The 25,417-nt window shown below is 43.9% G+C and overlaps 2 protein-coding genes across 12 annotated transcripts in view; one reads left to right on the top strand and one right to left on the bottom strand.

Annotated features, from left to right (window-relative positions):
- The first annotated feature begins 1,473 nt into the window (after positions 1-1,473).
- Positions 1,474-8,076, top strand: LOC135495631 (uncharacterized). Of its 3 annotated transcripts, none has more exons than XM_064784443.1 (2): positions 1,474-1,576; positions 2,304-8,076. In XM_064784443.1, exon 2 carries the CDS (start codon positions 2,341-2,343, stop codon positions 6,319-6,321), a length of 3,981 nt encoding a protein of 1,326 aa, XP_064640513.1. In that variant the 5' UTR covers positions 1,474-1,576; positions 2,304-2,340; the 3' UTR covers positions 6,322-8,076. The 3 variants fall into 3 exon arrangements, with proteins under 3 accessions (XP_064640513.1, XP_064640514.1, XP_064640515.1); XM_064784444.1 differs by lacking the exon at positions 1,474-1,576 and adding an exon at positions 1,716-1,803; XM_064784445.1 differs by lacking the exon at positions 1,474-1,576 and adding an exon at positions 1,732-1,858.
- Positions 8,077-10,851: 2,775 nt separating this feature from the next.
- Positions 10,852-25,417, bottom strand: part of LOC135495525 (dynein axonemal heavy chain 5-like) — a 47,604-nt gene continuing 33,038 nt past the window's right edge. For 8 of the 9 annotated variants that reach the window (XM_064784264.1, XM_064784261.1, XM_064784262.1 and 5 more), the window contains 22 exons: positions 24,663-25,109; positions 24,278-24,441; positions 23,461-23,583; positions 21,077-21,146; positions 20,647-20,900; positions 20,211-20,529; positions 19,792-20,018; positions 18,966-19,533; positions 18,599-18,814; positions 17,870-18,304; positions 17,472-17,627; positions 16,826-16,981; positions 16,424-16,606; positions 16,176-16,280; positions 15,625-15,878; positions 14,697-15,331; positions 14,301-14,527; positions 13,735-14,007; positions 13,292-13,554; positions 12,712-13,081; positions 12,409-12,561; positions 10,852-12,152 (listed from right to left, as the gene is read on the bottom strand). In XM_064784264.1, the coding sequence (XP_064640334.1) occupies positions 11,766-12,152; positions 12,409-12,561; positions 12,712-13,081; positions 13,292-13,554; positions 13,735-14,007; positions 14,301-14,527; positions 14,697-15,331; positions 15,625-15,878; positions 16,176-16,280; positions 16,424-16,606; positions 16,826-16,981; positions 17,472-17,627; positions 17,870-18,304; positions 18,599-18,814; positions 18,966-19,533; positions 19,792-20,018; positions 20,211-20,529; positions 20,647-20,900; positions 21,077-21,146; positions 23,461-23,583; positions 24,278-24,441; positions 24,663-25,109 (5,985 nt within the window). In that variant the 3' untranslated portion in view covers positions 10,852-11,765. Of the gene's footprint in view, positions 12,153-12,408; positions 12,562-12,711; positions 13,082-13,291; positions 13,555-13,734; positions 14,008-14,300; positions 14,528-14,696; positions 15,332-15,624; positions 15,879-16,175; positions 16,281-16,423; positions 16,607-16,825; positions 16,982-17,471; positions 17,628-17,869; positions 18,305-18,598; positions 18,815-18,965; positions 19,534-19,791; positions 20,019-20,210; positions 20,530-20,646; positions 20,901-21,076; positions 21,147-22,298; positions 22,419-23,460; positions 23,584-24,277; positions 24,442-24,662; positions 25,110-25,417 lie in introns of all 9 variants that reach the window. The other variant, XM_064784263.1, reaches the window with a different exon arrangement.

Below are 25,417 nucleotides of genomic sequence, written 5' to 3'. Positions count from 1 at the left end.
AGTGGGTAAATTGCGAACAACTTCACAATTCCTCGCCTCTTATATACAGACTTGTTCAGTAATCGGTAATAAGAGTTACTGGGGCAATAATAATCACACTAAACTATCAGATATAAACGCTCGCTCTATTTCCCGCTCATTTTTTGGTGCACGGTGACTGAGTGACCAGGTGAGGATCGGAGCCAGTGTTGGTGTAACGGATCGCGGGAACAGTGTACCGGTATTGAAACTACAAGAATTGGTCGGCTATTGGAATTTTAAAAAGATTTCGAATTCTAGACCGGCATATGATAATGATATGGCGATGGCAATTTAGACAGCAATGGGCTTCACCAGGCACCCCCCCCCCCCGCGGACACGCGCATTATTGTAAAGAAGTCTATGGCGCATATTAATTGTTTGTCTCTGGGAATTATGGACGCCGGATATAGGAAAATATAACCCCACCGCGCGTTTTCCGGCAAGCGTCAAGGGAGCATTTGATAAAAAATTTGGACAAATAAAAGTTACTGAGGCCAAGAGCGCCAATTAAATAGCCGCTCCTTTAGAATAACATCCCAGCAGAGCAAGCCTTTGGACCCGGGGACGCTTCTTAAAATCCGAAGGCCTGGCTGCCATAATGGCATCTACACTCCGGACGCATTGGACCGGCCTCGTCTCACCGGGGAGTCTGGCATCCTGAGGAAATCGGGGGTTATTGTTCGCTCTTCCCATGTGCAGGGCCATCCTGACATAACCAGTGGTTTTCAATATACTCCGCCTCGGTGTCGATGAGAAGCGAAATTATCGTCTCTGATTTCCTCAGATGCTGTATGGAAACTTCAGCGAAATACATTTTTGTATATTCAAAACCATTTCTATTTATCTGATGAATGCACATCCTGAGGAAATCAGGGGTTACTCAGGATGCGAAGATCATAAAAGAAATTCTGTGAAAAAAAAGTGATCTCAAGATGAGGATGTCCAGGCCTATCACCGAATCGAATACTTGGTAGAAAGCCGGAGAGCCGGAGAAAAAGTTGACTGAAAGGCCAAGTCCATTCATTCAGCTTCAACCTGAAAACTCTGAGGACTTGTTTAACAATATAGGGCTCCACACAAAAAAATATGTCAGAAACCCACAATAGCTTCAGAATAACCCACTCCCACAGCAAGTAATGCACAATTTGAAACTTGATTGACGTCATCAATGACGAAATAACGTTTAGCAACATTGCAATATGACATCATGAGTCACGTGGGTATTACCGCCCCCAAACGGTACTCAAAGAACTAGATAATAATGCAGTAAAATCTTATAAAATGGCGTGCTTCGCGTGTTTGCTAGTGATTGGACCTTGTTTCCCACGTGCAACAATGGTGTGGTATGATTGGCTGAAGTGAAGCAAACTTATTATGCAGATTGGTTGTCGTGACGTCGGTTTTCTTCAGTCACGTGATCAATCAGCGCCATCTTGGGTTTGTTCACTGCGCTGAAAATCCCTGCGACGGCCATCGACGATCCGAAAATCGCCGATAAAAATATCAGAAGGATACCCTTTAAACTTTATAGAAATCATTTAGGACCACCGGACAGGTAAATGCAACGAATAAGAAGTAGTTTTCAACTAAAAAGACAACAGGTTTACAAAACTCCCGCTTTGATGTGTATTTTGGTCACATGTCTGTGTATTGAAAATGTATGAAAATGGCGCCTCTCCAGAGTTGGTCTTCGCCAGTAGGGGGATTCGTCTGCTTTAGAGGGCCGGGAAGAGCTGGCAGTTTGACTGAGGAAGTCATGAATCCATTCATTTTAATCCTGAAGTAATGTGCTTTTACCAGAGATTTAGGATGATGTTGTGGCTTTTCTCCCATTAGAGTAAATAGGTGATATTTGTCACTATGCCATTTCCGTGGTGGCGTAGTGACGTGAGGTCGTCGGTTCGACCCATGTGTATTCTCTGTACATCACTACCTACAGGGTGATGCATGAATCTCAGAGCATACCCATTCGTTCCTTATGTGTTGATAGCTTGAATTCTAGAAGTTTTTTGTATCTTCCACAACAGAAAAGGAGTGTTGCTGTCTGGCATTGGTCATCATCATGAATATTTGTGCTTTCCAAAGGCTGGCTTGGCTATATTGCTCGATGGAACTGATTTTCACTTAACTATTGTCACTCTTGAGCTACAATACAAATGATATGCCTGAAATATTCTGACATCATCCTAGTTATCAAGGTCACAGCTCCAGGTCAAAACAGTATTTAGATGATGCCATACCCAACTAGAATCTTATGTTAGCTCTCCCCTTTATCTCTGCAGGTGACCAGTATTATGTATTGTGACCAAGTCCGGAGCTATGAAACTTGAAGCTGTTATCCCCATGGAGGATTCCAAGATGGACTCCAAGAAAACAAGTTCGGACCAACCTGCAGAATCTGCTGAAAATGGTATAAATGGAAACGGAGTTGAAAACGGTAATGGAGCTGCAGCTGACAGGGAAGTTTCCCAAAATGGGAAGTTTGATGTAAAGCCGTTACTGGAGTCTGGTGAAGAGCTGACAGAATGTCTTGATTCGAAGGAAAAGGCTTGTCCAAATCGTGGTCCGGTTTCCAACCCCGATCGGGCCACACGGAGTGCTAGTAAACCTGGGTCTGGCAGTGACAGAGAAGTTTTAGTTAGTCCTGGTGTTGCTACTCCAGATTGCAAGGATATTCCCGATTGTAAGGTCGTGCCTTCTTATAGTTCAGAGGCAACTTCTGAACTTGCAGATGCTGAAAGTGAGGATAGTAAGAACATTCCTTCTGAAAAGGAACTGATATCTGAAAGTAAGGACGCTGGTGTTGAAAGTAAGAACTCTCTTTCTGATAATGAAGCCACTTCTGAAAGTAGGGACACTCGCGTTGATAGTAAAGATATTCCTTCTGACAATGCAGGGACATTTGAAATCAAAGATGCTGCTCTGGATAGTAAAATATCCAAATCTGAACCAATGGATACTGAGGAGTCGGAAAAAAATGAAACAGACAATGATAAAAAAAATATGACGGCCGTTGCCAGCACAGAGGGTAAACACATCTCCGATGGCAGTGCCTTGGATTTGGAAAAAGATACGAGTGCCGATTCCAGCAACAAGTCAGGTGGTGAGGAACCAATAACCGATACTGATTCTACAGATTGCAGATTGGATAAAAAAGTAAAAGAGACGGACCCTGATCTTGAGAAGGTTAAAAGTGGCGGGCTTACGCTGAAGTTAGATTCTGGCGAGGAGTTCTCTGTGCAGCTCGCTGATGAGGAGGAGGAGGAGGAAGCAAAAAGCCATTGTAAAACTCTTGTGGCAAATGATAGTGATGACGATGTGACTGTGGTCAGGGTGGAGACTAAACCCAAACCTAAGGCAGAGATTCGTGTTACGTATGGTGGCCCTGCTGGCGCTGCTGCTGGTGTGGCTCGGACTTTGCCAGTAATGGCTCCAAATTTGGCACCTACTTCTTGTACCTTCTTGACGTCGTCAGCCCCAGTGGTGACTGGTGCAACCAGTCTCATTCCATCTGGTGGCAATATCTTTGTACCTGTACAATTCCCGCCCACTTCTGTACTTAAATCTGGACAACTGTCTGTCCCTGTGCTATTGAATACTCAAACAGGGAGTTTTGTAAAAAACGTTGGTCAAAACTTGACTGTTAAATCGGTAGCATCAAATCAAAAGCCGACTGTTCAGGTTACTACAGCGACTGTAGATCCAGTCGCTGCAGCTAATTACGCAAAAGCAAAAGAACTTCACGCTAAAAAGGTGGAAGATTTTAAAGAATTGTCATCATTCTTGAATTCTATGAGAAACAAAGTGACTGTTCAAAACACTGTTGATGCCTTGAGGGGTCATGTTGTGAAGATACCAGAATATAGACGATTGGAAGCGGCAAAAAGGAAAGCCTTGGCTTGGAAAATGGAAGCTGATGTTGCGTCTGTAGTCTCTGAAAAAGAGAGTGATGATGCTGACAGAGAGAAGAGTGTTACCCCAGTGAGCAAGGATGATGAGAGTAAGGATGGGAGGGAGTCTGAGACGACGGAAGTGGGGGAGAAAGACGATGATGAGGCGACCGATGTTGAGATGAAAGACAAGACTGATGATGATGAGGCTACAGATGTTGAAATGAATGACGAGACCAAAGATGAGGCGGGAGACAAACCTGAAACGGCTAAATCGGCCGAGTTGGGAAAAGATGCCAAGGATAAGGAAGAAAAAGGAGGAGACAAGTCTGATGATGTGACAGTGAAATCAGTAGAGGATGAGAAAGTGGTTGGAACAGAAACAGAAGAAGGTAAAGGGGAGAAGAGTGAAGAGGGGAGCGAGTCTGATGAAAAGAAAGATGATGCCAAGACCAGTGATTCAGACAAGACTGAGGTGACGACTGGTGAAGCCAAGGACACAGCAGGAACAAAAGAAGAGGAAAAAACAGTAGCTGATGAGAAGCCTGCAGCTAAAACAGTGGTTGAACCTGCTGTACCAGAACAAGCCAGCGAAAAGGGCGATCATGAGGAAGCAGCAAAAAAACTCCGCCCAGTCGCAAGATTTCTTTACTATAGCGGTCTTGATCTTGCTCGGGAATACATCTATAAAGATCTCCTTGATAAACAAGAGGTTCTCATTGAGAAAAAGAAATTGAGTTTCGAAGAGCAGGAAGACTTTCATAGGCTTAGGCGGATTTATAGCTCTTACAGACGTAAGAACAAACCCATGCATCCTAAAGTGAAGAAGTGTCGTTCTTGTAATTTTCAAACTGAGTCTAAAAATGCAATGCACAATCATCAGGAATATGGTCATGTCGATTTGTCTGTTGGGAGGTATGAATGTGCATTATGTGACTTTGACTCCAGGGCTGCTAGTGCATTCAAGTTCCACATGGAAGCTGAACATTCCATGGTTGGTCGTGTCACGGTCAAACCATGTTTCTGGCACTGTGACCTCTGTCCTTATGAACATAACAATAAAGCCATGGTCATAAAACACAAAATGAAATGTGGGAAGAAGTTCGATATCAAGAAGCATTTGTTCCCGACATATGATGACATTAACTTTTTATTCCGTGCTCTGCCAGGACCATCAATTGGGGCTAACCCTGTGCTAACTCCACCAGCACCGCCGAAGCCTGGTGGCAGCGCATGGGCCACTGTCGGCCCAAAAACTGTTTATAACAAACCGTACACTTCTTTGCCGACATCGTCTTACGCTAGTATTGCAACTGCAAAGCCTCAGGTGCCCCAGATTGTGACCTACATGACCAGTAATGGACCAGTACGGGTTCAACTGAATCAGTCTCAACCGAGGCCCCAACTGCCAACGATGGCAACCAGCAAGCCTGCTCTTGTAAAGCATTTAACCTCTCCTGCAGGAGTAACCCCTGCTCCAACATTGCTGGCAACGCAAGCCCAGGGTATCAAGCGACCTGCCGCACCCATTGTTGCCCCTGCCCCAGCTAAGGTGGCAAGGAGTGAATTGGAGATTTGCGAAATTTGTGGCGGATTCATTAAAGACCGGCATTCGCTGCGCTTGCATTTCAAGATGGCGCACTGTATTGAGATTGACGAGTCCGTGATCACGTCCAAACACACAGCACCACTCAGTTGTGATGTTTGCATGAAGCGCTTCTGGACATTCCAGGGATTGACGATGCACCGAGTCGCTATGAACCATATCCCGTCGACCAATACCAAATCTATGCGAGGAAGTAAATGTTTCATTTGTAGTGTGTTTGTCGCGGATATCATGAAGCACATCAACTCCACTCACAACATGATCCCTGGCCAACTCAACACGATCCGTATCTGTCCCGTGTGTGGCCACAACATGACTCCAGGTAACCTGGTCAGTCATCTCAAGCTTCTCCACAACATGATCCTTCCTCTCCCAGGGTCACTGGCAAACCAGCCAACATCAGTCGCCACCAGTTCTGACCAGAACAAGGTCTACACATGTACATCTTGCAAACGATCATTCATCTCCATAAAAACATTAAATAAGCACATTGACCAAACACATTCTTACAAATGCCACCTGTGTGATTTCCGTTGTACTGCCATTGACGTCTACAAGAATCACATCACTCAGGGTCACAAAAAGGCGGCTAAGAAGTGTCAAATCTGTAAGAAAAGCTTCATTGGTGCAGCGTATACCGTACACGTCCAGAAGGAGCATTGCCGTAAGTTTAGCATCAAGCTCGACCGATGTGATCACCTTGTGACTCTGTTCAAGGGCTCGTCAAAGACCAATGAAAAAGCATACAAGGCACTTGGAAAAGAAACGCCTGCCAAAGGAGAGCAAACAGTAAAAACTAAGTAATCAATTAATAATGGCAAAATTATGGTTTAAAACAGGGTTTATAAAAAGACAGTTCAGTAATTTGTCGCTTTCTGTGAAAGTAAGTTGAGCTTTCCATGTCGGGCGGGGTGAGTCGATGTTGCCAAATTATTTCTTGCTTGTTCCATGTGCAAAGACGTGTGCTTGGTGGACGAAACAATTGCTGTCGCTACTTTGGATTATTGATTGGTAAAACTGCTACTCTGTAGTCAAAACAGCCTTTTGGAACCTTTCCTTCATGTGCTCCGCTGCTGTTTCAAAATCAAGTTTGTGTAATCTCTGCCACAAATTGCTAATAATTACAGTAAGTGGGTTTGGCAAGTCAATCCTCATATTTTAGGTGAAAGTTGGGTGGGTCAAAAGCAGTTTTGCTCGATAAACATCTTTATAAATAGCTAGAAGAAGATACTTTTTCCGAGCGTTTGAGGCCTAGACTTAATTAGTTTACAAACAAGGTGCCACTGTTGCTGATATTAAAGACTATTTGTTTCTCAATGTATTTGTATAGCTTCAAGAATGTCATTCGGCAAAGATTTCCATGTTCCGGATATGGAATTTTCTGCAAGTTGGCAAAGAGCTTCAGTTCAAGAATTTAGTGCAGATTATCACTGTTATTTTGCTACAATAGAATTATCAAGAAAATGTTGTCTTTTTGTTGATGCAAACAAACACGTTTTGTATTCTCTATTGATCAGGATAAATGAATGACACTGGTGGTTAGTGTTGTATTTGATGGTGTTGATGATCATGCTACAGTGTATTGCACCCTGGCTACTTAGGTTTAAACACATATTCATCAAATTTAGTACACTGTTTTCGTAGACTCGCTAGAATCTATGTCTAGCAGATAATGTTTTTGGGGTGAATCTGAAGGGTTAATTCTTGGTTTCTTTGTCAACTCACTTTCAACCCAGAAAATCTAAAACCAGCATATTCAATTTGATGAACCGGTGTGAAAAAGCTGTCTGAAGGTTATATTATCACAATACAAGTTGCACTTGGCACTTGCAAGACTTGAAACATGTAAAAGGCTTATGTGTACTTTAATATTTGAGTGATTTCAACACCATCAAGGACGACAGTGAGGCACACATACATTTTAAGGGCATATTGCTGTGACATGTGACATATAAATATGACAGCTGAATCCCTGAGGTGGCGATATCTTGCTGTTGACTGGGTTATGTTCGCGACCGTTTTTATTCTCGCAATTTGCAGGCTTTTGCAGATTTTTGTTGCCCTCAACTCGATCATTTGTGTGCGCCTAATTTGATGTTTGTGTCTTCATGTTTGACTTTGTAAAACCTGGACTGGATTGGTGTGGACATGATTAAAGGTGTGCCTGATATTGCATTTATTATAACAACCTTGACATGACTAAGTCTGCATGTATGTAACATGTATGTAACATGTACGAGGGTCGTCTAAATTCAGAAATATTGGCACTTCTATTGACTCAAGATGCTCGTGTCCGTGCAGTATGTGTTTTTGAAGCAGGGGAGTTGAGGATTAGAGGTGATCGTTGGCTGCATTGAAATTAGTATACAGGTATACTTGTTTATTATCTAATGAAAACCTAATCTAATGTAATTGGATCATTGTGTCTTCATGTAAGTAAAAAATATTATAATAATGAGCTGTTTATAAACAGAAGATATGTTAATTTTCTATGGATACACTTTCTCCTATTATCAATATTGTATAAAATTCTTGCTATCATAATAATTGTACAAAAGATTTTTGCCTTTGAGTTGGTTAATTGTAATGGACTTGTGATGAAATTCATGTATGCAAAACAGATGGAAGCAAGACAACTTGACTCTCTTGGTCTTGCCTTTCACATTGAATGTATCCTTTGCTGGGAAAGAAGTCCCCTTGTCTCTGTCAGTCATGAACTCTGTGTTGTCCGAGATGCAAAGATCGACGCTCACTGTGGTAAGCACAGTTGCTCTGAGGACATAGACAAGCTAGTCTGTCTGTTGTGAGGACAGTGTTGTCCGAGATGCTCACTGCGGCAAGCACAGTTGCTCTGAGGACATAGACAAACTAGTCTCTGTCATGAGGACTGTGTTGTCCAAGATGCAGAGACGTTCAGTTGCTCCGAGGACAAGCCAGTCGCTGTCTGTCATTAGGACTAAGATGTCCAAGATGCAAACATGCTCGCTGTGGTAAGCACAGTTGCTCCAAGGACATACACAAGGCAGTCGCTGTCTGTCTTGAGGACTGAGATGTCCAAGATGCAAAGATGCTCGCTGTGGTAAGCACAGTTGCTCCAAGGACATACACAAGGCAGTCGCTGTCTGTCTTGGGGACTGAGATGTCCAAGATGCAAACATGCTCGCTGTGGTAAGCACAGTTGCTCCAAGGACATACACAAGGCAGTTGCTGTCTGTCTTGAGGACTGAGATGTCCAAGATGCAAACATGCTCGCTGTGGTAAGCACAGTTGCTCCAAGGACATACACAAGGCAGTCGCTGTCTGTCTTGGGGACTGTGATGTCCAAGATGCAAAGATGCTCGCTGTGGTAAGCACAGTTGCTCCAAGGACATACACAAGGCAGTCGCTGTCTGTCTTGGGGACTGTGATGCCTCATGACAGACAGCGCCTGCCTTGTGTATATCCTTGGAGCAACTGTGTTTACCACAGCAAGCATCTTTGCATCTTGGACATCTCAATCCCCAAGACAGACAGCGACTGCCTAGTGTATGTCCTTGGAGCAACTGTGCTCACCACAGCGAGCATCTTTCCATCTTGGACATCTCAGTCCTCAAGACAGACAGCGCCTGCCTTGTGTATATCCTTGGAGCAACTGTGTTTACCACAGCAAGCATCTTTGCATCTTGGACATCTCAATCCCCAAGACAGACAGCGACTGCCTAGTGTATGTCCTTGGAGCAACTGTGCTCACCACAGCGAGCATCTTTCCATCTTGGACATCTCAGTCCTCAAGACAGACAGCGCCTGCCTTGTGTATGTCCTTGGAGCAACTGTGCTTACCACAGCGAGCATCTTTCCATCTTGGACATCTCAGTCCCCAAGACAGACAGCGACTGCCTTGTGTATGTCCTTGGAGCAACTGTGCTTACCACAGCGAGCATCTTTGCATCTTGGACATCACAGTACTCAAGACAGACAGCGACTGCCTTGTGTATGTCCTTGGAGCAACTGTGCTTACCACAGCGAGCATCTTTCCATCTTGGACATCACAGTACTCAAGACAGACAGCGACTGCCTTGTGTATGTCCTTGGAGCAACTGTGCTTACCACAGCGAGCATCTTTCCATCTTGGACATCTCAGTCCCCAAGACAGACAGCGACTGCCTTGTGTATGTCCTTGGAGCAACTGTGCTTACCACAGCGAGCATCTTTCCATCTTGGACATCACAGTCCTCAAGACAGACAGCGACTGCCTTGTGTATGTCCTTGGAGCAACTGTGCTTACCACAGCGAGCATCTTTGCATCTTGGACATCTCAATCCTCAAGACAGACAGCGCCTGCCTTGTGTATATCCTTGGAGCAACTATGCTTACCACAGCGAGCATCTTTGCATCTAGCTTGGACATCACAGTCCTCAAGACAGACAGCGACTGCCTTGTGTATATCCTTGGAGCAACTGTGCTTACCACAGCGAGCACCTTTGCATCTAGCTTGGACATCACAGTCCCCAAGACAGACAGCGACTGCCTTGTGTATATCCTTGGAGCAACTGTGCTTACCACAGCGAGCACCTTTGCATCTAGCTTGGACATCTCAATCCTCAAGACAGACAGCGCCTGCCTTGTGTATATCCTTGGAGCAACTATGCTTACCACAGCGAGCATCTTTGCATCTTGGACATCTCAGTCCTCAAGACAGACAGCGACTGCCTTGTGTATGTCCTTGGAGCAACTGTGCTTACCACAGCGAGCATCTTTGCATCTTGGACATCACAGTCCTCAAGACAGACAGCGCCTGCCTTGTGTATGTCCTTGGAGCAACTGTGCTTACCACAGCGAGCATCTTTGCATCTTGGACATCACAGTCCTCAAGACAGACAGCGCCTGCCTTGTGTATGTCCTTGGAGCAACTGTGCTTACCACAGCGAGCATCTTTGCATCTTGGACATCACAGTCCTCAAGACAGACAGCGCCTGCCTTGTGTATGTCCTTGGAGCAACCGTCCAAGATGCAAAGACGCTCACTGTGCTAACAACCAAGAGGTATCTTTGTCACAACTGTCAGTGGAAGAACAATGACACATCCAGGGACAGTACAGCCTTAAATCAGATTTCGATTTGCTTGATACCTGGCTTGCTCATTCGAACCCATGTGTGCCAACAATCTGGCTCCCATCCACGTTACACATCTGTGGCATAACAACAACAGAAGTCTGTGGTCCAATGAAGTGAAGTATAATCGTACCAAAGCTCTGAGTACTGTGAAGAGGAGAGGATACCATGCGTCCACGACTGGTTCCCAAGAATGGTGGTTGTGATATTATGACGTTGCAATGACAACGGACAAAATCTCAAATCTAATTTAAATAAATACATTTATTATTATAACCAAGGGTTCAACATCATCACAGATACAGGTTCATACAAATAAGAATAGTATGTAATAGTCTCTCAACAAGTTAAATAATTGGACGGAAATATTCTATCATGTGTAAAGGTATTTATATGTTATATCTAATTCAATTCATCTTTAAACATGTTCTTGAGACCAGGGACGATGCTGGTCCAATGGGAAAAATACATAATAGCTAGGCTTACTATAACAAAAGTAAAGGTAAACTTTCAACCTGGACGGAATACCACCCATATTTGTATTGTATATATGGGTTTCCAAGTGCATTATTGTATTCATATTTCATATACCGGTTTGTTGTGGCCCAAAGGACGCGGGTTGGGTTTAAAAAATTTGAAAAATCTATCATATCATTCTTTCTGGACAGATGCTATATGTTGTGAGTGGATGCAACGGAAACAGGAATCAAGAATATTGTCATATCAAGAATACATGAAGACTTCATAGTCTCAATTAATTCTTTGTTACCTCACCTAAACATAAACACGAGGACGGAACATTTTAAAGTTTTTACAATGTAGCACTTCTCCTTCATTTCATTGTTGCCATGGAGACAAAGGAATTCAAATCACTCTTGGTTACTAACAAGAGCACATTAGAGGATTTACTCTATATAGAAGAGCAAACTTAGATGGAGAAGCCTGGGAGCTTATTTCAATAATTCTACAACGTTCCTTCTGAAGAAGGTTACTTGGATATCTAATAGTTGTGCAACACCTTGCCGGATCAAAGGATTTCTACTGAGTCCTACTTCTATTATCATAAATAATAAAGTCTTTATATGATGTCACAGAATGTTGCAACACGACACTTGATCCAAGGATCCGAAAGTTTATCATCGGAAATAGTTCAGCCATCTATTTGATGTCACAGAGCAGGGCGACACCACGCAGGATCCAGAAGTCCGCAGGCTGCGTTGTCTTGAGTTCAACAGGAGCGATATACGTCAGATCCGTCCTCTGAGGCTTCTTATAAATCGGACAACAATACGTTCTGGCATCGTGAACGTTGATGTTATTCACTGCATCGATCAGAATAACTGGCAGCGGCTCGAACAAAACTTTCGGTTTTGGCTCGACGAGTTTGCAACCACGGCGATCCCAGCCAGCGCCCTCGAGGAAGAGGCCGTAGACGTAGACGCCCTCTGCTGGTGGCTGTGTGATGTCATCTTTCAGGTAGCGCGTCACCTCATTGTGAAGGACCACTCCATCCAAGGCCCAACCTTTGTGGGCTCTGGTCACCTCCTGGAATGAAATCAAAACGTTTAGAGAAATTGTCTCACAGCATGTTTCATTCCTAATTTGAGCGACGATTTTTTAAGTGAAGGTGTAAAAATCTCGCTTGATGGAAGTTATGATACAAGAGGTTGTCACAACCCAGTGACTGACAAGCACATTTCTCTGGAATCGAAGGTTTGAGGAAGTATGGTGTGCCGTTTTTTTTAGACCTGATTCTGACATCACCATAACTGGTTAGTTTCTTCAAACATTGTGTTCGTACCTGTCTCATGGCCGTGAGGAATCCCTGCGGGTTGAAGAAACCAGTCATCCAGAACGTGTTTGGTCGGTTATCAAACACCCACGTGTGGAACTGGTTGTTACGTTCAATCAGCTCCGTGAACCAGAAACCAAGTGTGCTGGACTGCCAGGAGATCTGGAAGAGAACAAGATGATAAGCCACTTAAAACAAGGACTGGGATTGCCAATGAGTTCAGAGAACTAAGACCAGGTTGAAACCAATACCTCCAAATAATTTCCATATTTGGTAAAACAAATGATAGTACAAGTATCAAATCAAACCTACCTTGGCCCAAATACGAGGAATGCGAGCATCGAACATGCAATCCAAGGCATCTCTCAGATTCTCATTCATGATGATGGTACCGTCAATAGCCAGCTTGAGGTCGGTCAAGGTTGTCCTGACCTCCGTGATGACCTTCTGCATACGGTCGACCTCCTGCCTCAGGAAGATGTTCATCGGCTGCAGAGGTCCGTACTTCTGGAGGCGAGCTTTCACCTCGTATGGGATGTAGTCGTTGGGGAGTTTGTCCAACATGTCATCGCAGAGACGATAAACGACAGTTTCACGTGTCTCACCGCCGGAACCACTGCTGTCTTTCGGTTGGATGTTCAGGATCTCGTCCAGGATGGTTTTGGCAGTCTTACTCTGGTACCTGGAATACGAGGACCAATCATTCAGATATAACCATGGTATTAACAGGAGTGACAAACTCCTAACCCCTTACCTCTATCTCAAGAGAGATTTTCAGACTCTGGACTATGGTCTAGCTATCACAACTGACCAGTGCCTTCTTGAATGAAAGACGTGACAAACTGTTGTCTTAGACTTCATGAATTGGATGAAGAGAGAAATGTGTACTTACGTGATATCAGCATTAGGATGAAGACCAAATGCCTCGGGTGTGTCAGTATTCGGTAAACTGTTGATGTACTCCATGTACTCATTCAGCTTGTTACACTTAGGTATCACATATCCCTTGTAGAAGTTGAAATTCTGATTGAACATATTCTCTCCGAACCAAACTTTACAGAAGGTATTCAGCAGACGCTTGTCGTAGTCGTCTGTTACACGACCGCCATATTGGATCTCACCAAACATGTAGCGTACACAGTTCCAGTTGACTCCCTGAAACAGAAACATGACATTAGTTATAACATTTGGGTTAATCATAGCACAGCATTCAGGGCGTTTCCATCAGGGTGTGACTAAGTCAAGGAGAGTAATTTAGAGTCGTGACTTGTGCCAAGATTAGGACATACAGCTGAACATAGAAAGTTGTTTTTTTGTTTCTTCTTCAAAACGTACCTTCTTAATATCCATATCATCAAGATGATTCTGGACAAACTGGACGCTGGCGTTGAAATCAGACGTGTTGAACTCATACGGGATGTTCCAACCAAGTGGGCCAAACTTCCTCCGTTCTTGTACCGTCGTGTGGAGGAAGGCCACGCCAAACAACATCGGCTTCCACTGGGGCATGTTGGAGATCTCGAGGAAATCTTGTGTGAACCCAGCGTAGGACCGCTTCAGACCGGCCTTGATTCCCTGAGGTGGCTCATTGGAGAACTTGATTGACATCTGCAATCAAAAGAAACCATTTTAGATGTTCCGACTGGTTTGCTTAGACCCATTTACAGTTGATCAATATGTAAAGACATAGGACTTAGTTAGCACCCTCAAGCTGTACATCACGAGCAGTAAACACCTAGTTGTAACCTCACTTTAGTCCTTCAGCTTTCATAGTTCGTATCGTCTCAATGCTTTGGGCCAATTTCTGCGGCCTACCTAAACTTGTCAACTGACAAGCCTCAAAGTATTCAGTGATGTGTACTCTCAAAGGAGAACTACTGCATCCAAGGTTGATGGCTCACCTGAAGGAAACTGATGGGGAACTTAGGGTGAACCTCCGTGGTCACCCACAACCTGAAAGCCTCATGTATCGTCTCCGTCTCCAAGACCAGGTCCATCACCTCGTTGACGAAAGCCAAAGACAAGTGACAGTTCTGCAGCAGTGTCCAGCCTCCACTGGTAAACATGTGAGCAAGCAGACGACGGGCGTGTACGTCCTGACCTTGACCCATTGAGATGGCCTTGCACTCTGAAACAAAAACAGTAAGTGCTGTAGATGATACAACGATATTCTTCAAAACACTTTTTGAATTTCTTATACCAACCACTCTTTGAGATGCAAGGCGATTCTTACCCATATTGGCAATAACTGCAACTTTGCAAAACAAAAAATCACTTCTAAAACTTCTCGCACTTACCTAGTTTATGTTTCTTGGCGAGGTTTTCAATATTCGTTGTTGGATCAGAACCCATTGAGAGTAAGCCGACCAGTGGCGTCCTACAGTCTGACTCCTCCCACATCTTCTCAAGGTCAAGGATGACACCCTCCGCGTACTTCTCACCAAGAGAATCGGCGATGTATTTCCTGGACTGTGAGAGTGTCCTGTCAGGACACCACGACCTGACAAGGAGCAGACGTCTGAAGACATCAAGTGAGTTGTTGTAGCCGTCAGGAATCACCTCCTCCTCGGGAGCCTCCTTGTCAAACCATTGCCGCCATTGTTTCTCGTTCCTCGCCACCTGGTCGAGGATGCCAGAGAACTGATGCAGATTGCTCAGCTCAACCAGATTCAACCAGGTCAGGTCTGTTATCCACTTGCACGGTTTCGGCGTCACGACGTTCAGATCCAAAGCAGCGCCACCTTTGATGAGAGTAGAGAACTCCTCGTGCCTGACCTTGTTGCCCTGCATGTCGATCTTCAACGCCAGAAGCAGGGTGAAGGTCATCTTGTCCTCCTCGTAGAGGCCTCGCACGGCGTACTTGTAAACCTCATATGTCATGTACTCGATGATGTTGGTGATCCTCTTCTGGGTGATGGGCGACTTGGTCGACCTGGAGTCAAGTGATAGAAACAACATCAAGGACAGAATTCAAAGTCAGAGCAAGGATTTGTCTCGATTCATTCCTGTAATCATCACTTTTCATAATACTGTCCACAGTATGAAACCCTGAGGCAAGACATTGCAGAATGACCTTGACCTACAGGAACAACCTTACGAGGAAACAGAGAGCAAACACAGAACACTACACAGTATGTTTGAGAAATTGGCTTTTACAACCGATTGTTAAAAAGATCAGCAAAGAAAAGTGATTTAGCCCAGAAGATGGCCATCACCATTTCTTACCTAGCCATCGACAGATCAAAGAGTCCCAAGAACTGTTTCAGTGACGTCTGGTACATGACATTGACCAAGCTCATGTCAGTGATCAAGAAGTACAGGATGCTGCCACGGGTGGCGACGGGACGGAACTCCTCTCGTGCCGCGTTGATCTTGATCTCAGTCTCGGCAGCGATCTGCAGTTTCTGGCTGACGTCCTGGGCAGTCAGTTTGGTCACGTTGAGCACGTTGATCAAATCCTCATCATCAACAAGTGAACCCTGGAAAGCAGACGGCATACAGAATAAACAATACAGATACAACTGCAACTTTCACCAATGACTTGACAAAGATGTTCTGAGCGGATAGACATCCTGAGCAGACGGACATCTAGAACTGATGACTTCATGAACAGACGGACATTTCAAGCAGGTGGACGTACAGAGCAGACAGATGTTCTGAGCAGACGGACAAACTGAGAAGATGGACATCTAGAACTGATGGCTCATGAACAGACGGACATCTTAACCAGGCAGACGTTCTGAGTGGACAGACATCCAAGGCAGAGAGCCGCTTACCTGAACACTGGTGAGACGATAGAGCAGGTTATCCTCGAGTTCCTTCATCTTTCTCTTGTTTGAAGTCACATCTTCCATCAGCTTCACACGCTCACTCTCAAGTTCCTGAAAATACAGCCATAAAGTTTATAAACTGAATTTACACATTTAGTTTGACAGTTTTTATATGAAAATATATTTCCTCAATGTCTATGGTCAGGGATTCGAGTCTCACTTGGATAGGGTTCCTAAAGGTCACAAATACTTACTGCCTTCTCTGTGAGGATGACCCGGCCAAGCAGCTGATCCTCAAGACCCTTCATGGTGACGGTGAAGTCGATAATGGACGTCTTTGCCGACACTTCTGGCGTGTACGAGGGATTTGGCAGCTTGGTAGTGATGAAGAGCGTAAAGCCGGTCATCACGTCCACTTCTTTATCTCCAACTTTCACCTGGAATTGAAAAGTATTGATGCAAATGAGATATTTCTGACAATTGATACAAGGATTAACTTTCGCTTTCACCTCATATAATGACCAATTTGTCACAACATACATTGGCATCTTTCTGCCCTGGATAGTTTAACTGTTAAACTTTATACTTCAATTGCTTTCAGGAAGAAGTCAGCGCTAAAAGTATTCACATTCCAAATTTCAAAGATGACACCGTACCTTTAAGGTTCTGCCCGATTTGATGAAGTTCTTCTCCAAGACGTTGTCAAGGGCAGGATCGAGCTCCTCACCTACATCCTCTATCAACAGGGGGCGCCCCAGAGACAAGGCATCTTCAAGATGTTGTCTGAAGTACTTGTGGTTCAGGGAAGTTATCTGAAAGATGATTGGTACAGGTTATAGTCTAGTCTGGAGAAGTTGGTATGAACGGGGGATAAAAAAGTTTTGTTTCATTTTGTTGGCAAGTGAGACAAATAAGCACCAACGCTCAGAACCACTTAATCACAGCACGATGAAAGTGAGCATGAACATATGGACAATAGACAAACCAGATACAAAGTCTCCCAAAAATACGATAACGATACAGATATTCTGATTCACAGGGTACAATATCAAACCAACAGCCAAATGATCTTACCACCGCAGTTTGAGTCTATTGAATAATTGAAAGAGATTAAATGAAAGTCGAAGAAGACAAATATGCTCGACTGCCGAAGACGAAAAATGACCCCCTCCAGCCCCAAACCCATTGACATGACCATACATTGGAAAGCTCTCAGCTGGTACTTTCTGATAGTATCATTTGTTTGATGCTCCCGCTTCAGGAAATTGCCCCAGTCCCTAAAGGGTTAAACATTTGATGTACCTGAAGTTCTTTGTCACCCTCTCTATTCTTAATCCAGATCTTGCCCTGGCCTTGAGGATCAATGAGTAATGGGAAACGTGACGACTTGGTGACGATCAGACCGTTCTGGACTGACAGCTCATCATTGGGGAGACCTTGGAGATTCCACTCAGCCACCTGCAAGAAATGAGTTTCAAAATAACAACGAAAATCCCAAACCTCAATTTCGTTTTTTCAGAAAAGCAGGAAATCCTCTGTTTTGTAGAGCTAATGATGCCCCAGTTGATGGTCAGCTCTCATGCTAATATCTTTAGAACCCATCAAAACAGCACATGAGATAAATACCTGTACGGGTGAATTGCTACTCATCCAGGCTGTGACACATTCAACTGCTAATGTTTTCCAATAATTGTATTTACCGTTGTTGGATCAACGAGCATGTTTATCACGCTGAGATTCTGGGAGAACGGAATCTTTCTCGTCTTCATCTCTTTCTGCCAATTCTTGCCGAGGGAGCCACGGAAGTCCTGATTGAACGGCCCAGAGTAGGAGAGGAAAGCAGTGCACGCCAAAACATCGCCAACAAGTCGTCCGATTTGCTCTTTGAACTCCTTGCTTTGCTCGGTCCAACGTTCCTTCTCTCCCGCCAAACCACTAATGAGCGCTGATGCTGCCCCCATCTTACGACGGCAGGTTTCGGCGTCATCCATCAAGCGCTGTTTCTCCGCCATGGCTGCGTCATACTGTGCCTGTACGATGTCGAGTTCAGCCTGTTTCTCATCGAGCTGAGCCTGGGCGGCCGCCAGATCCTTCATGGCAGCCTGCAGACGAGCTTCTTGCACAACCAAGTTGGCCTGGAAGAAAATGGAACACGAGATTAGTTATCACCAAGGCCATCAGCATCAATCAAGGAAGAGAAGTTGTTGGCTCCAGTTGCCATGGAACAAAGCTTTGAATATGACGATGCTGTGATACATGTATGTGCCACACACACACCCAAAGATAAGCAGACATCAGCGGCTAAGTTGATAGAGGAGGGTGGGGCTCCAAATGAACTCAAGTCAGAAGTGAGGGCCTTAAGATTGGCAGTTATATCGCACAGCAGACGTCAGGAGGATGGGGCTCCCAATGGGTAGTTCTACACTAACCTTGAGTGGCAGAACCTCCTTGTTAATTGCGAAGAAGGACGCCATAGCTTTCGTCCACGAGCAGAGACCGGCAACATTACCGCACACTTTCTTTGCCGTCTCCAGATTGTAGTCTTCCATTTGGAGGTAAGGCTCGAGCAGCTCAACAGTCTCATCATTGATGGTATCCTTGGGGAAGTTCATGAGCAACTGGAGGAAACCAGTTCCAGCCATCATCTGATGGGAGAGAGACATAAGTTATATTCATGTTTTACCAGTACCTTTACAACGAACATTACGAACCCTGTAACTCAAAGATCGTTGTTTCTACTGGCATGCCTCAGCTTCGTTGGGAAATGGGTGGAATTTGTCATTGATGCGTACGTACCCTCAGTGAAGCTCCCCACGATGGCTTCATGCATTCTCTCTCCGGATCCTTTGCGACGGGATCAAGTCTCTGTTGGAACAACAGCAGTACGCAGTCCATGATCCTCATGATCAGATGTGGCGGTTTACCAAGCTTCCTGACGGTCGAGATATCAGCAGGTTTGATCGTATTCAGCGCATTCTCAGCCTCCTCCAGAGCAGGTCGAGCAGCCTCCAACTTGGCCTCAGCGATCTTCTTATCCGCCTCAATTGCGTCAACAATACCCTGCGCTTTGTCCTTGACCTTTTGCACTTGGCTCTTGACTTTCTCAGCAGCCTGGGCCTTGGTCGTCACCTCCTTCAACACAGCTTCAGCTTTTGTATTGGCTACTGCAAGATCTTTTTCTTTCACGGCTAATTCGATGCTAAGTTCCGCTACAGACTCAGACGCCTCAATCAACTTGTCGAGACCTGTGTTCATTCTGTTAGCCAGCTCACCGATCTCTGCCCTCTTATCAGCGTAGACGTTCTTATAACTCGTGATGAATGACAGGTAAGATTTGGGCGTCACATGAGTGGAACGCCGATACCTGAAACAGCAAACACAAAAATGTTGGCAGAGACCTAAAAGTTTCCACTCTGAATTGTTTTTATCCAAAGTGTTCCTCCACTTATGCTTTCCTTGACATCTCATTGTCTGGTAAAAAACTGGTGTTCCCTTCTCAAGGGCCAACTCCAGTGAGCCTTTTCACAGCCCTCTATGTGTAACAATCTGGGCCTAGAAGGGTGGTTGGGAAAGGCGTTCAAAAGTTCCAGGTCATGTCTCTAATGGCGACCTAATTGCTTACCTCTGGAAGTAATCAATACAACTCTCGGCGACGCCGTCGTGCATCGTCCCCATGGCCTGGATCACCTGCCGCTTTGTCTCAGGACTGCACACAATCTCAAATTTATCCAAGAAATGATCGGCCACGGCGATCAAAGCGTCTTTGGGCCAACGCTGGAACCAATCCATGGTACAACCAGAAATCAAACCAGGGAATTTCAAAGCTCGGTTGCGGAATTTCTCCCCGACCTGAAATGAATTGAATAAATAGTAAAAATCGATATTGACATATGCCTCGAAATGATCAACATTTTCAAAACATGCACTCTCAACAGCTTTAAGACCACCAACTCAATCTGTATGTTCCATATGCACCAAGTTGGAATAATGGTTGTTAACAGCGAAAGAGAGATCATCTTGGCTGATTTTGGCGGTACTTACAGGCGAGAAACACAGCACGACATGAAGATTCTGGCGTGTCCTCGACATGAAGTACTCATACAGATTCTCATTGCTTGGTGGTCGCCGTGGGAACTCCTTCTTCATGACGGGGATCAACTCCATACAGATCTCATCCATCTCATCACGAGCGAAGAGATTGGAAACGACACCGGACGCCAGGACGTTGTTGAGATACTCGAGGAAGCCTTCCTCCTTGATCTCTTGGTCAGTGAAGATGAATGAGATACCTTTCCCTTGCTGACCGGCCGTGCGGTACAGGAACTTGAGGTCCTCAAGGAGATTGGACACGTTGTACGATCTGTAAGACAACATACGGCAAAATGACAAAATGACCCGCAGCTTGTTGGGCATAACTTAGACCAATGAACACTAGTCAGCAAATCTAACGTGTGACCAAAGAACTCTAAATACAAACCTTGTCAATGTAATCTGGAAGTTCTTGTAACCAGCAATGAATGATGCGAGTTTCGTTAGTGACTGTTTACCGGAGCCTCCCACACCAACGAGCAGGGCGTGGCCGCGGGGCGTACGGATGATACGCGATATCTTCACCAGATGGATCATGGCATCTTCGAAGAACACCAAGTCCATGTTGGCGCCACGGATCGCCTCGTTGTATTGAGCCATGAAGAATAACAGACGCTCTTCCAGCGATTTGAAGGACTCGATCTGAAAAGGATGGTCGGTATTGTAGCCACACTGATGATATTTACACAATCTGAGGTAATGAATCCACTTTTCAAGACAGACAACAAACAATTGGATATTTTCAAATTCAAGTTCAATTTCCAAATCTTTGAACAGAGTACCGATAGGCCTTTAAAGGTGTAATATGAATGACTTACAGGTTCATAAATCTTTGGCATATCAAAGTCAGTATCCTCAGGCTCCTCACCAGTGGCTTCTGGGGCATCCCTATTAAGAAGAAAACGAGAGGTTAGAGCCAAGGTCATAAGAAGAGACTTCTGTAGATGCATCATACAAATATTTCCTTACTTGAGGACCAAAGTTAATCTCATTAAACCACGTAAGAACACAGGATTCCAATCTATATGACTGACTATAGATGGATCGTCAAATGAATATTTACTTCGAAATTACTTGAATATTAGCAGAACAATGTACTATGAGTATGATATCATTTTAATCAACCACATTTAAAAATTCCATGACGTTTTGTCTGATTCAATAGCAGTTGAGAGAAGAGCTTCGAATACAGGTAGGTACAAGTATAAGTGTGTCACCTTGAATGTGACAAAATGGGAATCAAACCACATTAAGTCTCTGGACATTTGAACAGGCAAAACACCTTCACAATATCATAATAACATACAAAGATATGTAAAAACTTATTGGTTCAAATGGGTTGGGGGGCTAGGGGTGGGATGATTTCTCAACACAGGGAAATAGAGAGAAGGCAAAACAGGTTTGGCAGGGTAGGTTTGAGAAGTTTTAGTCCAGTTTGGGCACCTGAATGATAGGTTGAGTATGCAACATGCTGGACTGTAGAGGGTCGTCAGGACTGACTAAGTCTAACTCACAGGACTGACATAGAAATAAGATAAGGTTTTCAGGGTTTAAGTTCAGAGACCAGAATTAGGAAGACAAGATTGTCAAAGGAATTCAAGATAAAGATTCTGATTTAAGGATATGACTTATATATTTTGGTAAAAAAATTTTAGCGTTAAGTGCAAATGTTGAACAAGTTATGACGTGCAATTGCGGGCTTTCAAGAAACTACCTCCAGATTCATGCTATTATGGACAACTACATACAAAAGCTGAGATACATACAGTTTGCATCCGTTGGCTGATTGAAATTTCATTAGTTTATGTCATTTGAATGCTTTTAATTCAATATTATTACCTAAACATAGTGGACACCGTGAACAAGTCTAGGAAATCTAGCGACCAATACACCTCTGAATCAATGGCGCAGCCGGTAGGAGCTGGATGTTGCCGAATATACGTGCGCGAGAATGATTTCATTTTCATTTACGGTCATCTGATGCAAATAGTATGTTCTCGATAAAAAATGGTGGAAAAATGTAAACTGCCAGTCTTCTACCTTAGGAAGTCACAGTAGTACACGGTATGTAACAATTCCGTATAATCGTCTCCAAGCACATCGCCGATTACACGAGAGATGGTTTTTTCAAACCAATTTAAATCATTAACCGTAGTAAACCTGTGCAAAGATGAATTACAGATATGCGTGGTTAGTTATGCAATGCCCAACTACTTATATTTGCCCAGTGAGCCAATGTGAGTCATTCAATGTGAGTAACACTGCAATGGAAATGAAGTGGTTAATCCAAGTGACCTTGAGGTGTGCTACAAGGTCAACACAAGTCCTTGTAAGTCAACATCAGTGAACAGTTAGCCTATGTTGTCAAAGTTGCTGTGTCATATCAGTGTTATAGCTGAACATTTGGAACTTTCTTGTTTGTAAACATTCCTTTTTAACGGAATATTATGAGAAACTTTTGAGAATTGGGCCACTTTTCAATAACTGTCATCCCGATGTTGACCTACCAGACTTATGAGCCAGGTATCAGTGAAGTGAGACACTCCTCCTAAATGTGTTGCTAAGCGCCAGAAATGAGATTAGTAAACAAAGAACAATACATCAGCTGTAGTAGAAAAGGAAGTTACCCATTCCTCTAATACCACAACTGATTTGTATAGTTAAGACACTGAACAACGTTAGACCCATCAAAAGACGTAAACCCAACTGAAACAAAACTCAGAGGGTTAATGAAAATAAAATGAGGTTATTTAATAAAAAATAACAAAAATGTGAGGGATACACAGCAGCCACCCAGTGAAATCGCATGAAGCGAGATGCGGACACACGACGTTACCTCAAAAAGTCTACAAAATATCGGGTCGCTTCCAAAGCAGGCAAGTACTCCTCTCCAAGTTCATCAGATATTACCCGATTAGCTGTTTTAAGCAACCAGTTATAATCCTCTATATGTGTGAACCTGTTGTAATAAGCAGCAGAAGCGAGTTAAGACACACCAGATGTAACATTGTGACGTCTGCTACGAGGGAACACACCGGCTGTAGCATCACCAAACCTGCGCTAACCTAGCTGTGGTTATCAACATAAAGCTCTAGAACTGAATTAAAGCTAAAACACAATAAGATTAATAAGACAAATCAATTAAAAGCCCAAAGCGCTACTGGTAAACCTTGCATCGGCGCTACTCCACACGTGACGTTACCTCAAGAAATCAACATAGAAAGTGTCATGTTCAATATAAGTTTGCTCGGTCTCTCCAAACTCTTCCATGATTACGCGAGACATTGTTTTTGTGAACCAGTGGACATCTTCAATAGCCACAAACCTGAAGTAGTACATTGAAATTGGTGAAATCGATTTTCATGACACTAGCCTGCTCTTTCGAAAAAACTTGTTTGTTCTTGAAGTGATAACATGAACTCGACGAAAACCTGGCCTAAGAAGAGGCCTTTGATTGAGTGTCAGATCTTAGGGGCCAACATCTATCCCTTTTTTTGTTCATTTATATCCTTATGCATGCTTCGTAAACAATTAGTCATGCACTACTTTTAGAATTTGAAAACAACAAATCCAAGTGTAATATATTTGAACAGCCCCTTTTCAACTAGATTTCATGCATTCAGTGAATAACAACAATACATTGAGTATGAAGTGTTTCATGCAAGTGAATTACGTCTCTATTCACTGCTGTGCTATCATAAACCTCACCCTTCCAACACTAACGCATGAAGAAGACATATTCAAACTCTTTAAAAGATTATCAATACACCGAGACCAACCATAGAAAGCTGCAACAGAATCATGTTCATGATGACATTATGGTGCACAGCAAAATGGAAATTCAGAACAGACTGAAAGGATTTGACAAAATTACAATAGTATCACCAATTAAGGCAAAATCAGAGTTTTACAATGACATTTTGAATTACGATCTGTCAGGAAAAACAGAATCTGTAAACAGTTCCTTTACTTCAAGGGTTCCTCTTACTATAATAGTCATAGCTTTTTCCGATGCGTACCTATCAGCAATGACACGACAACACTCGTGTTTCCAGAGGCCTAGCAGGATCTTGGTATCTGCGACAACCGTGGAGATCGTGTTGATCATTCCCTGCCAGATACGCGACAAATCACGCAAGTTGAAGATGTAGTGGAACTTGGCAGGCGTCGGCAACATCTTCACCTGCAGACAAATAAGTAGAAATTTCAAAAATTCGTAATCAAATGTGAGCTCCAATGTCATAGATTTACTTAGAATTGGAATCCCACATGGGGGGATTTTCAACCAGCTTCGAATCTCTTCATCAAAATATAACTGAGCCATGATCGGCACCAATGTCAAATGCCAGTGATATCCACAATGCCTTCGACTTCAGAAGAATAGTATAGAGGGCAATTACAAACCTTTGTCAGCTGCCAGAGTCGACGTGTGATGGGGACAAGCCTCGCTACCATTTCGCGAACACCCTCTGTGAAACCACGCTCCTCGCAGAAATGGCCAGTACCAATGACAGTAAAGATCTTATCAATGGATGGATTAGATGGTAGCGTACAGTTGAAGATGGTGAACTGACGTTTGAGACGCTCTGGGATGTCATTACGACCGCCACCTGGCTGGATCATGGCAGCCAAGAACTGCATGTCGACGAGGCTGGTGAAGTCGCCAGGTTTCTCCAAGTTGTAGAAGCCCTTCATTTCCATCACCTGTCGCACAATCTCATTGGCGACCTGATCTCCCCACTCGTTGATCACGGGCATGTTGATGTCATCAATAAAGACAGTCATCTTCTTCCCAGCAGGTGGACCATACGTGCTGCCCATACGCTTGTCAACGTAACTCTCGATGGTACGCTAGAGAAAGGAATTCAATCAGATTAGCTTGATGACCTTCCTTGAAAAATCAGCAACTACTGGATAAGTTTACATAGATTCATGGATTGTAAACTGTGTCTACAACCCCCAGACTGGGTTTACATGAGATTCTAGTACCGTAGTCACGGTTCACCTGTCAGTCTCAAGGAATCACTCAAGCCTCCCCTTATGTTCCCTTGCTAGCACCTCTCCTGTTCCTGTCAATACCTATATAGGCACCCTGTTCACCATCAACACTGATACTAAGGTCGGGACATGTTTTGGTATTCAAGTTCAAGCATCTCTCT

This window comes from Lineus longissimus, chromosome 11, assembly GCF_910592395.1.
Source record: "Lineus longissimus chromosome 11, tnLinLong1.2, whole genome shotgun sequence".
Lineage (NCBI taxonomy): Eukaryota > Metazoa > Nemertea > Pilidiophora > Heteronemertea > Lineidae > Lineus > Lineus longissimus.
This window is presented reverse-complemented; position numbering and strand designations above follow the sequence as displayed.

What these genes read in the sequence shown, in the direction of transcription:
- LOC135495631 (XM_064784443.1), top strand. Translation starts at nt 2,341, where the DNA reads ATGAAACTTGAAGCTGTTATCCCCATGGAGGATTCCAAGATGGACTCC.